At 43.8% G+C, this 12,804-nt stretch overlaps 1 protein-coding gene across 2 annotated transcripts in view; it reads right to left on the minus strand.

Annotated features, from left to right (window-relative positions):
* Positions 1 to 12,804, minus strand: part of samd12 (sterile alpha motif domain containing 12) — a 124,947-nt gene that overhangs the window by 73,278 nt on the left and 38,865 nt on the right. For both annotated transcript variants that reach the window (XM_021571816.2, XM_021571815.2), the window contains exon 3: positions 10,430 to 10,559. In XM_021571816.2, coding sequence (XP_021427491.2) covers positions 10,430 to 10,559 — 130 coding nt within the window. The remainder of the gene's footprint in view (positions 1 to 10,429; positions 10,560 to 12,804) is intronic.

Consider the following 12,804-nt stretch of genomic DNA (forward strand, 5'->3'; position numbering starts at 1 on the left):
TGGGCTCCCCAGAGTAACACGGCGGGTTATTGATTCTGGGCTCCGGAGATTCGAAAGCCCTGGAAGTGGCCGGTGGATCGAGGCGGAGATGGTGAACCTGTTCTGTGAGGTTGGAGACTTGGGTGGCCAGGGTCTCAACGGCATGTCGAGCAGCAGACAATTCCTGCTTGTGTCTGCCTAGCATCGCTCCCTGGATCTCGACGGCTGAGTGGAGAGGATCCGAAGTCGCTGGGTCCATTCTTGGTCGGATTCTTCTGTTACGGGGTCGGATTCTTCTGTTACGGTGCGTGAATGAGGACCCAAAAGCGAATTAACGTAAACAGAGCTTCTTTAATAACAAAACAAAACGTAGGCTCAGATGGACCGGCAGGTTCCGACAGGACAGGACAAGGTTGCAGCAAACATGACGATAGTCTGGTTCAGGCATGAACAACACAAACAAGAATCCGACAAAGACAGGAGCAGAAACAGAGAGAGATATAGAGGACTAATCAGAGGGAAAAAGGGAACAGGTGGGAAAAGGGGTGACGAGGTAGTTAGGAGGAGACAAGGCACAGCTGGGGGAAAGAGGGGGAGAAAAGGTAACCTAACAACGACCAGCAGAGGGAGACAGGGTGAAGGGAAAGGACAAAAACAAGACACAACATGACCGTACATGACATCAGCTCCAAGTGATTGGAAATTTAAAATCAAAATAGAAAGACGTGATCATATACAAATGTAAGTAAGGTTTGAAATTATTGTGTTTTAGTCAAAAATATCAGTTTGGGCTTCCTGCGGTCAATCTGCAGCCTACAAATTATTTGTAATTACGTTCCGGCCCCCGACCATCCGCTCAAGAAGAAAAAAAAATGCATCTAGTTGAGGATCCCTGCTCTAGTCTATCCATTCAATACATGTTATTACATTTCTGCGCGGGTATGCTAGCAGGTAGCGTCGAGCAGCCAATGAAGACCCACTGAAGAAATATCTTCATCTTGCGACATAACACACTTAACATAATTATTACTCTTCTTTCACCCATAGGCACCTCCTTCTGGGAGCTCTTGATTTTCATAATCCCTAATTTAATGTTCTTTAATATAATTTGTTTAAAAAGTGGCGGATTTGGTCCGGTAATAAAAACGCAATGGAGAAAGTAGAGTCTAATGAATTACGCTCGTTATGGAAGGCCTTTGTGGCAGTGTGCGGGATTGGGGAGCTAGATAGTAGATAATTCCCGGTGATTACCATGCATAAACCCAACCCCTGTAGAGCCACCCATCGCTCGTTGACCCTAATGACTCTGGGCTCCGGATCGCTCCTCATGATTGGCTAGCAGCCGTGAACGTTCCCTGGTTTACGGTCTCACAGCGGGGTGGTGTGACTGCCACATGCTCTCTCTTTCACCCCCAAGCTCCTTCCTCCCATCCACTCCTCCAACAGCACTGTACTTACTGACTCTTTACGCACTGTAGATTTTCATAACGATTTGTTACTTAACGACTTTGTGCATATTTACTTTCTTTGACACGGCTCATTATTTGAGGTAACAAAAATAACAAAAAAGGGTGTTTTGTGAAAGCATTGTAGGCTAGGTCATCTTCTGAATGTCACTTTTGGTGATTTAATTCAGTTTTAGGCTTTATGCAACCATGAATTACCACACAAAGCTGTGTGTTGGTGGTATAAAGCTAACAGCATTGTAGAGCTGGGACGATAAACCGAGAATTATCAACACCACACCGATCACTTATCGCAGGCCTTTTGCTGATATCGTTCATTACAATAAGTAGCCTATACTAGAGAAATGTGAAATTGGAAATGAATAACTTTGCTAAATGGGTGTTTGTTAAATGTGACAACTGATGGCTACAACCATCAAACTAGTAGTAGTTGTAGTTTAAAAATATAAACCCAGCAGATTAAGGTTATAAACTTATCGTTATCGCATCAGTTCAAAAAATGTATCACGATATCGGTTGCTGCCTAAATCGCCCAGCTCTACAGCATCGGAAAATCTACTCTGCCAAAACATGTTATTTGCAGATAACTATGGCAAGTGTGGCAAAAACGCTAAATGTGTCCAAAAAAACAAATCAAATTGTAATGCCAGCTCCTGTATGGTTTAATGATAGCTACTCTGTATTTGTGTAGTAGTCAACTAGACATTTTACTGGTCTACGAGGGCCAGTAAAATGGGATGTGAGTGAGGGGGTGAGAACGACAACATGAACGCTAAAGGATCACTTGAGGAGTCTATAAATAACGACCAACCATCACTTGGCACCTCATCCGAAATCCAACACAAATCTGCCTTTCAACAGGGACACCTCTTTAGCTTTACCTCGTGGCTGGCTATCTGTTCTATAAACAAACAACCATACAGGATGTATGAGAGATAAAGCTTTCAGATCAATGACTAAACAACTGCTATAATAACGCATCTTTAGTCATCAACAGCTCAGAGTTAAAAGGCGATAGAACTGCACGATTGTGGACAGCTTAAGATGCGTCGAGATAAGAGCATTTCGGAGCCAAGCTGCCAGTTTTTTGGCGGCAGTGCCAACATAGCGCCTCTCCTCTCCTTCCAGTAGCAGCCGGGCGAAACGCCTCTGTTGAGGTCCAGACTTCTCTCTCTCTCTCTCCACTGCAGTTCTGAGTCATTGACTCAACAATCCCACGAAGCCACAACAGGGAATGTATCAAACCACAATTAATACACAGAGCAGTGTAGCATGTCCAGGCGAAGAAAGAAGAGAGGAGTAGAGGATGAGGGGAGAACGCCTGAAGAGAGAGAAGGTTGAGAGTAGAGGTTGACCGATTAATTAGGGCCGATTTCAAGTTTTCATAACAATTTTTACACCTTTATTTAATCTTTATTTAACTAGGCAAGTCCATTAAGAACACATTCTTATTTTCAATGACAGCCTAGGAACAGTGGGTTAACTGCCTTGTTCAGGGGCAGAATGACAGATTTTCACCTTGTCAGCTCAGGGGATCCAAACTTGCAACCTTACAGTTAACTAGTCCAACGCAATAACGACCTGCCTCGCTCTCGTTGCACTCCACAAGGAGACTGGCTGTTACACGAATGCAGTAAGCCAAGGTAAGTTGCTAGCTAGCACTCATCTTATAAAAAACAATCAATCATAATCACTAGTTAACTACACATGGTTGATGATATTACTAGATATTATCTAGCGTGACCTGCGTTGCATATAATCTGACTGAGCATACAAGCATACAAGTATCTAAGTATCTGACTGAGCGGTGGTAGGCAGAAGCAGGCACGTAAACATTAATTCAAACAGCACTTTCGTGCGTTTTGCCAGCAGCTCTTCGTTGTGTGTCAAGTATTGCACTGTTTATGACTTCAACCCTATCAACTCCCGAGATGAGGCTGGTGTAACCGAAGTGAAATGGCTAGCTAGTCAGCATGTGCTAATAGCGTTTCAAACGTCACTCGCTCTGAGCCTTCTAGTAGTTGTTCCCCTTGCTCTGCATGGGTAACGCTGCTTCGACGGTGGCTGTTGTCGTTGTGTTGCTGGTTCGAGCCCAGGGTGGAGCGAGGCGAGGGACGGAAGCTATACTGTTACACTGGCAATACTAAAGTGCCTATAAGAACATCCAATAGTCAAAGGTTAATGAAATACAAATGGTATAGAGGGTCCTATAATTAGTCCTATAATTCCTATACTAACTACAACCTAAACCTTCTTACCTGGGAATATTGAAGACTCATGTTAAAAGGAACCACAGCTTTCATATGTTCTCATGTTCTGAGCAAGGAACTGAAACGTTAGCTTCCTTACATAGCACATATTGCACTTTTACTTTCTTCTCCAACACTTTGTTTTTGCATTATTTAAACCAAATTGAACATGTTTCATTATTTACTTGAGGCTAAATTGATTTTATTGATGTATTATATTAAGTTAAAATAAGTGTTCATTCAGTATTGTTGTAATTGTCATTATTACAAATACATTTCAAAATTTAATTAAAATCATTATCGGTCGACCTCTAGTTGAGAGGGACTGGGCGTGGATTTGAAGAAAAGAAGACAAAAAGTAAGAAAAGAAGAAGAGTGTAGAGAAAGAAGAGACTTGTACAGGACTGACTAGACAACTTGGGGATGAGTGGAGTGCTAAGACAAAGCACAGTGACCCCAAAATGCGGGAGCACTGGGACAGTGGTGGAGTTAGAGTAGCTATTTCCTAATGGGTCACATCATGGCAGGTAACATTGTTTTATTTAGAGATTGGTTGTGTTAGTATTCGAATAATATCGTGTCAGTTTTTCGGATAGTAAAAATTCTTATTGTAAAGTCGTTTGCTCGACCGATCAGAATGACGCAAAGGTAAACAGGGGACAGGGTGCTTTTCTCAGGTAATTTGCCAGCAACGGCGACAGAGAATTTTGCCATGACAGAAGAATTGCTATTTGAAGTGGGGGAAACAGCATACCGATGTCAGGGCAGCCTGGACGGCGAAATGCCCAGCAGTAGCTCAACTCACCGTTTTATAAAAACGTTGCAAGGATTATTTCATTTAGAAAAATCGTTTTCATTGTTAAAATAGGTCTACTCCAAAAATGAACACTCACTTAAGTAATCAAATACTAACGTCCGTTCGGATATCTGGATATTCCATTAACCGTGCCCATCCCTAATGCACACGCACACACACTCTGACTCAACCCCAGCTAAGGTAAGAGGGCTTCTGTTTCCATCTGAATAAGTGTAATACTTTCCTCTCCTCTAGCTCTGTCTGATGGGAACATTGCCAGACAACAAAGCTCCCTTTTTACTTCATCGCCTGTATCCACTTATCTTTGGCCAATTGACAGAGAAAATTATTTAAGCCACTTCTGCCTCTTCAGTTGCACAATATTGATTGGATTTAAATTTCACTCCCACTCTTCCCACTCTCCAGTAGCCTGTCCGCCCTTCTATACCATTACCCCTGTAAGCCTGTTGGTTGGCGGTGTTAGCTCTGCCCTCTCTCACTGTCCGCCCCTCTATATCATTACCCCAAACCTGCCTGGGAATGAGGCACTGCCTCCTCCTCATCCAAATATGAGTTACTATTGAAAATGACTACTCCCCCCTATAAAGGTACAGATACTGTAATATACATTATTCAAGTCAGCATATTCATAAATCTACATATACAAACCTACAGTGCACACACACACACAGAGCCCACAGACCAGGCGTTAGATTAATGGGCAGGGGGAGTGCAGACCTCCCTCAGTGTGGGGCTGCTGGCAGATTAATCTATGGCCTGGCACAGTCGACCACCGCGTTTGATGAATGGGGCTTAGAGTACACACACACACACACACACACACACACACACACACACACACACACACACCCCGGCGGGATCTGTCCCTTTTTGCGTTTGAACCAAAAGCCATGCTAATTACTGCTCTGTGGAGCAGCAGAGGGTGAAGACAGGGGCACAAAAGCAGCAAATTAGCCTCACTTTCCCAACTCTCTCCAAAATGGCTCCAGTCAGCAAACATACATGTGTTCATGTGTTTGACAGTACGAGCTGGGCTGGCTGGAACTGGAGATAGAGGGGGAGAATGTAGATCTAGATAAAACCGTCAGACACAGCTGCATGTGTGGGTCTTCTGTGTAAGTGGGTATAGACTACTGAATGTTTCAGGAGGCTCTGGTTACCTTCCACATATGCAATAATTCATTTCATGCAATGAGCAATACATCCTTGTCAATGTAATATTCTATAATGGTCTAAAAGAGGGGCATCATTCTCAATGGGCTGCAGCCCTCTTCCTGAATGAAGCCAAGCACAGCAGCAGAGGGATAATCAGATGCACAGACTGCAACCTCAGCAGGATGCTAATGCAGAGTCACTGCCCATCTACAGTATCTGGTCACTAATCGTTGTTTATTAACTAGCGCAGAGGAACAATATAATACATTGTATTTGATTTGTGAGAGGAACCAAATGATCATACAATTAGGTGGCTCTCCAGATCACTCAGATCCAATCTAAATCACTTACTATTGCATTCGTTCCATTGTGTCACTCAATGTTTCTCCTCACAATCATTGAGGATCAATTGCATCCTTCAGAATTCTCCACTTATGATCACTTGGGATCAATCTAACCTCATAATCAAGCAATCCATCCGCTTGGATCCAGACATCGTCAAGACATAATCAAGGCCCACATAAAAATAAAAAAAAATCACCTCATCAGTGGGATGACTAACTGACAATTCCCTCTGTCTCTCTACCCGACAGCTGTCCAGATGGGTCATTTGTTAGGAGAAATAGAGGCCTTCACGAATCCACGTCTACCCAAATACCCGAGCAGGTCCAGAATTCTAAATAATGTCACAGCTTTGGGTCAGATCTGATTTAATAGTCACGGGTATGTGGGTATGTGTAATTCTAACAGACTTGTCCGAAAGGGCCCATATAGATCAGAAGGAGACTGCTGCAGTAGAGAGAGCGAGAGAAATGGTATCATTAATAATGTGGCTCTTGCTTTTCATGAGAGTGGAACGTGGCGCGTGTAGCTTGCGGTTGGCCAATCATAAGTCATCAAAGCAGCAATAGGCTACAGCCATAGAGCCTCACACCGTGAGGCAAAAGTTAGAAGATATGGAATCAATGGAAGATGGAATTAAAATTACTTTTAAAGGATAGCCTACAAACGACCAACAGCCAACAGACAGTCAGGTTGCTACTTAATATTCTGAACGGAGTTGTAGGATGAGAAAGCACATGCACTGCAGCCTCAGTTAGCCTAGCTTAATTAGAGTCTCCCAGTTTGATGCAATCCAACACCGGTCCTACGTGATCATATTTGATGATAAATAACCTAGCTATGGCAGCTATAGTGCGAGATGGCTTGGTTGGTTGGTTTCTGTCGCTTGTCTCTCCCCTCCCATCCTCCCCGCTCCCCATGTCACTCGCTCACAGTACGACCCCTCACCCCACCTGCTAGAGTGGCACCCCTCTCCCTCTAGTGCTTTATCAGCTCCGGTTAATAAAGTAGCTTTAAAAATGAACAATAAACTTTTTCTGCTGCTTCCCTCACTCGGATCGTACCGGGTCTGGATTCGACCAGGTCTCTATACGGAGGGGGTCTAGTTGTCCTTTGGTCCATTTGAAACGGGCCTCTATTCATTTTTATTTATGCATTTCGGTTCCGGGTGAAAGTTTTTGGACCCGTGAAGACCTCTAAGGAGAATATTCAGGTAGTATCATGTTTATTTTTTAACTTACTAAAATGGTCAACAGTGGAGCCGTTTGCAGGCTGAGCGTCAGTAATAAGCATGTAGCCTTTAGCCTGAATGCCTAGTCCTCAGAGAGACATTGGTGTAGTTTAGGATGGGCTAGTCCTCGTTCCTCAAGTGCTGTTTAGGCCTATTGCCCAGTAGATGGGTATACATTTTCTACCCTGTGCGACACCTACCCAGGCACGTTCAAATCAGTCTGTGTAGATTATGATTTGAACGTGCTTGGGTAGGTGTCGCACAGGGTAGCAAATGTATATTTGATGAGCTGTGAGAAAGGTGAAAAACACCATTTAAATGACCCCTCTACTGGGTAACGGTCAAAGACTCCAGTCACCAAAGTCATAGACTGTTGTCTCTGCTAACACACGGCAAGCGGTACCGGAGCGCCAGGTATAGGTCCAAAAGGCTCCTTAACAGCTTCTAACCCCAAGCCATAAGACTGCTGAACAATTAGTCAAAATGGCCACCCGGACCATTTGCATTACATTGATTGGGTCCTACACAGTACTTGAGGAATGAGCACCAGCCCATCATAACCCACACCAGCTGTGATTTGAACATGTCTGGGGAGGTGTCTCACAGGTTGCCACTGTGTAATATGTGCCACTGTGATTTGTAAAGGGAGAGATGGACCGAGGAAAAACGAGGGGGTGTTTACAGGATGGAACTTGGCTGTGTGACAAGCTTATACCTTTTACAACATTTATAAGCGGTGTGCAACATGTGCAACTGGGTTAAGCAGCAGTCAGGGTTTTTCCAATAGCACTTGGTGATACATCAAAACACTCGATATTACAATAAAAGACTACTATCCTTCTTACTATGCTCTTACAGAGGTGAACCACTGAATAGAACCAATGCTGTTAAAAACATCACCATTTCTCTACAGTCACTTTAGATTGTTTGATTCTTATATTTTTGACTGCAAGTGTGTGTCCCAAATGGCACTCTATTCCCTACATTTTTTTATATTTTTTTTTTAACCTTTATTTAACTAGGCAAGTCAGTTAAGAACAAATTCTTATTTACAATGACGGCCTAGGAACACTGGGTTAAACTGCCCTGTTCAGGGGCAAAACAACAGATTTTTACCTTGTCAGCTTGGGGATTCGATCTAGCAACCTTTCGGTTACTAGCCCAACGCACTAACCACTAGGCTACCTGCCATTTAGTGCACTACTTCTGTCCAGAGCCATATGGGCCCCTATAGGTCAAAAGTAGCGCACTACATACGGAATAGGGTGCCATTTGGGATACACTGCCCAACTGTCTCATATCTATTTCAATTCCTTTCTTTATCTGTCTGGAGTGGGAGGCCATTGGATCACCATGTTCTAATTCATTCAATGCACCGCTCCATGACAGGGGAGTGCGATTCAATCGACGCCAACCCCTTCACTTCCCTCTTCTGATTACATATGTTTGTGCACCTCTCCACTGATTACACTTACGGGTATCAGTAAATGTGTACTAAACTCATTTACCACACTACGCTGTTTGCTCGCTGCCACGACTCAGTCTCTGTAATTACACAAGATTAGGGGACTAATATCTAATTACACCTTAATATGCTTTAATGCATTTTAAAATGACAGCTCGGTGTTAATGTCAAACTCGGAGGTGGTCTTTCGGGAGCGTTGAGAGGGGGTGGGGGATCTTGGCAATCGAGGTGCTCGGATGGGAAACATTGATTTTGACTTTGGCTGCCGCTCCACGTTGCTGGCAGGGGATGGCAACCGACAGCTGCATATTGAAGTCGTTCAACGAACTGAAAACGTAGTGCTGCTGCAAAGCCTTGAGACGTAAAATATCTTCCACGGTCAGAGCTGGGACATAAATAAGGGACGTGTAAGAGTTATGATTTGGATACGGTGCCCTGTATTGATTTGCTACTTCTGAAAGGAGGACCAGTGGGCCAAGACCAATGAAAATTGGTAGTATTGACTTCCTACAAGAGCGTTGGGTTCTCTCTGACTGTTGAAAATATTATCTTACTACTCTGTTACCATAGAGACCATAGCAAAAGTAAGTCCTATCAAACAAAGGGCCTTCTCCTAATCAGACCAGAAACGAACCACACACAGCATTTTCAATTTCCAACTCAATTTCCTTGCCCTGGCCAGTGGGACTCAATAGGTCTTTCTAGTTGTGTTTTGTGTACACAGTACTTGTTCCTATTCTACTAGTTTGTTTACACAGTGTGGTACTCAAGCACAATACTACATTCCTCATGATTTGCTTGCTCTAGTTAAATCTAATCTAGTGAAAAAATTATGCATGATATTTCTGCATGTTTGGGATGCAAATTGCATTGTGAGCCCGATTGGTATGGCCCTGGCCTGTTTTAATTGCAGTCTGTTAATTCATGCTGGTTGGGATGACGAGGGGAATTGCTAGCGTGTTTTGTGCATATCGTTATCGCTAATTGGGCCGGTGGTTAACCCCTTATCCACTCCTCTGATCCTGAGACAAAAACATCTCACAACTGCAGGTCATTACACTAATTGTGAGACAACATCTTAGGTCATGTGCTTGTTTCATTATCGGCGGGCTAAATGAGGAAATGCATATTCAGAGACAACGTGCTAAAGATGATCTACTATTTTAAACCTAAGTTTATTGCCGAGTTTGAATTTAGCCAAACTCGTGGTGATGGTTCTCATGAGCAAAATGAGATGGATGAACTGGGCCCTTTTCTTTCTTTATTACATAGTGCATCATTTGCTATTTTATTTGTTTATGTACATGTTATTGACATGGGCTAAGTGGGATTCTTACTGCACGTCACCAGCTCCTACTAATCTTAATGGAAAGTAGCATTTTTCAGCTAGCATTTTCTACCCCTTAATGGAACGCCGCTGCAGTGTGCGCCGGTTGAGCCCTTAACCCCAGCGACCTCGGTTTCCTCACGGCCTAAGTGCATTATGGGTGAAGTGCTCAATTTCGCCAGTCACGGCGAGCTGCAAATAAACATTCTTAATGTAATCAGTTGTGCTCCGAGAGGTTGAGTGCGTGGCAATTAGCCTTCGTCATTATGCGGCAGGCGGGTCGTTGGCGGGTGGACGGGTGTGACCTTGGAGGGGCTCGTTAGGGGGATGATTGACATGGCGACGGTGGCAACAGTGACCGCGACGAGACAGACAGACTCAGGCTGTGGCGGGCGCACCTGTGATGTCATGCTGCTTGAAGGAGTCACTGTAGATCTGGTGCTGCTTGGGGCAGTGCTTCTTCAGCCACTTGCACACGTCCTGCTGGGTCCACAGGGCCACCGGCTTGGACAGCTTTACGTTCCCCGACTGCGTGGAGGGGAAAGACAACAGATGACTTATAGGGGCAAAATAGATGGCACATACAGTACTAACACAGACTGTACATATACAGTGCACACACAAACAATACAATATCAACCAATGTAGATAAAAGGGCCATCTGTATAATCCGGATGGCACAGTTCCTAAGACTAGATCTGCAGGTCAGTAATACACAAGAGTAGCTAGCTCATACACCATGCTGGCCTTAGGGTTAGAAATTACACAGTACATGCCAGTCTTCAGAGGGTTAGAAATTACACAGTACATGCCAGTCTTCAGAGGGTTAGAAATTACACAGTACATGCCAGTCTTCAGAGGATTAGAAATTACACAGTACATGCCAGTCTTCAGAGGGTTAGAAATTACACAGTACATGCCAGTCTTCAGAGGGTTAGAAATTACACAGTACATGCCAGTCTTCAGAGGATTAGAAATTACACAGTACATGCCAGTCTTCAGAGGGTTAGAAATTACACAGTACATGCCAGTATTCGGATGGGGTTGTGTTAAATGCAGAAGACACATTTCAGTTGAATGCATTCAGTTGTACAACTGACTAGGTATCCCCCTTCCCTTACCAATGATATAGCAATGTCTACAGATATGGTAATAAGCAGATATGCATGTTACAGAAGAAGCACTAATGGAATCATTGTACAGCACTATTTACTAGACCAAAATGGGACATACTATAAATCCTTTGACAGACATCAACATGCAGCCAGGTTGATGGTTCATATGTTGCCTAATCCCTCAGGCATTCAGTGTGCGTCCCGCTGAACAAGCCGCCACTGTAGCGAAAGTGCAGGCATCGCTTCGTTTTGATTGAGGGGCGACTCAAATTACCCACCGAGAGAGGTGGTTAAAATTTCACATCCACCCCCTTCCTCCCATTTCCCTCCCACTCCAGTCAGCAGCGGCTCGCTGTGTGGTGCAGCATAGGAATAGAACATGCCTCCACCTCGGCTAGGCCAGCATAACATTACCCACCACATTCCCCTTTATGTCTCTACCTACCTACCTAACTAATTGACTGACTGACTGACTGTCAGTCAGTCAGTCAGTCAGTCAGAGAGAGACTGTCCTTCTCCCAGTGCCAAGTATAGCCACAGAGACACCAAATCTGCAGAGACGGAAGAGACAGGAGACCTCCGCTGAGGAGAAGACGGCGTTGCAACAACAACCCACGTTAACCATTAAATACAGCTCAGCTCGCCACCAATTAACCCTGACTAGCAGCCTGGGGCATATGGTACAGTACAGTACGGCGAATGAGCTAGTGTAGCTCTGGATGGCTTAGCCAGAAACACTACGATGAGCTAGTAGGGAGGAAAGGGGAGAGAAAGAAGAGAAGGTGTGTGTTTGTGTGCGACTGATCAACAACTACAGGAAGCAGTGCAGTGAAAAAGTATTTGCCCTCATTCTAAATTCTCTACTTTCGCATATATATATTTTTATACTGAATGTCAGATCTTCAACGCAAACCTAAAATTAGATAGAAGGGAACCGGAGTGAACAAATATCACATACGAATTTCATTTCATTTATTTCATAAACAAAAGTTATGCAACACCAACAGTAATGCCCCAGTGTGAAAGTCATTTCCACTTTACACTCAATAACTGGTTGTACCACCTTCAGGAAGCGTTTGGTTGGAGTCACTGCAACTAAAGGTGGCACAACCAGTTAGAGTGTAAAGTGGAAATGACTTTCACACGGGGGCATTACTGTTGGTGTTGCGTAACTTTTGTTTATGAAATTAAATGAGTATGTAATTCTTATTTGTTCACTCAGATTCCCTTTTATCTCAATTTTAGGTTTGCATTGAAGATCTGACATTCAGTATAAAAAAAATTATATATATATATGCAAAAGTAGAGAATTTAGAATGGGGGCAAATACTTTAAGGCAACTGACTCCAACCAAACGCTTCCTGTAGTTGTTGATCAGTCTCTCAAGTCGCTGTGGAGGAATTTTGACCCACTCTTTCCGTGCAGAACTGCTTTAAACGCAGCGACATTTGTGGGTTTTATCAGGCATGAACTGCTCGTTTCATGTCCTGCCACAACATCTCTATTGGGATCCGGTCTGGACTTTGACTAGGCCATTGCAAAACATCAAATGTAGACTTGATTGTCTGTTTTGGATCATTGTTTTGCTGCATGACCCCAGCTGGGCTTCAGCTCACAGACGATTGGCCTGACATTCTCAGATAATAGAAGGAAGTAAT

Source organism: Oncorhynchus mykiss, chromosome 18 (assembly GCF_013265735.2).
Source record: "Oncorhynchus mykiss isolate Arlee chromosome 18, USDA_OmykA_1.1, whole genome shotgun sequence".
In the NCBI taxonomy this organism is placed as follows: Eukaryota; Metazoa; Chordata; class Actinopteri; order Salmoniformes; family Salmonidae; genus Oncorhynchus; species Oncorhynchus mykiss.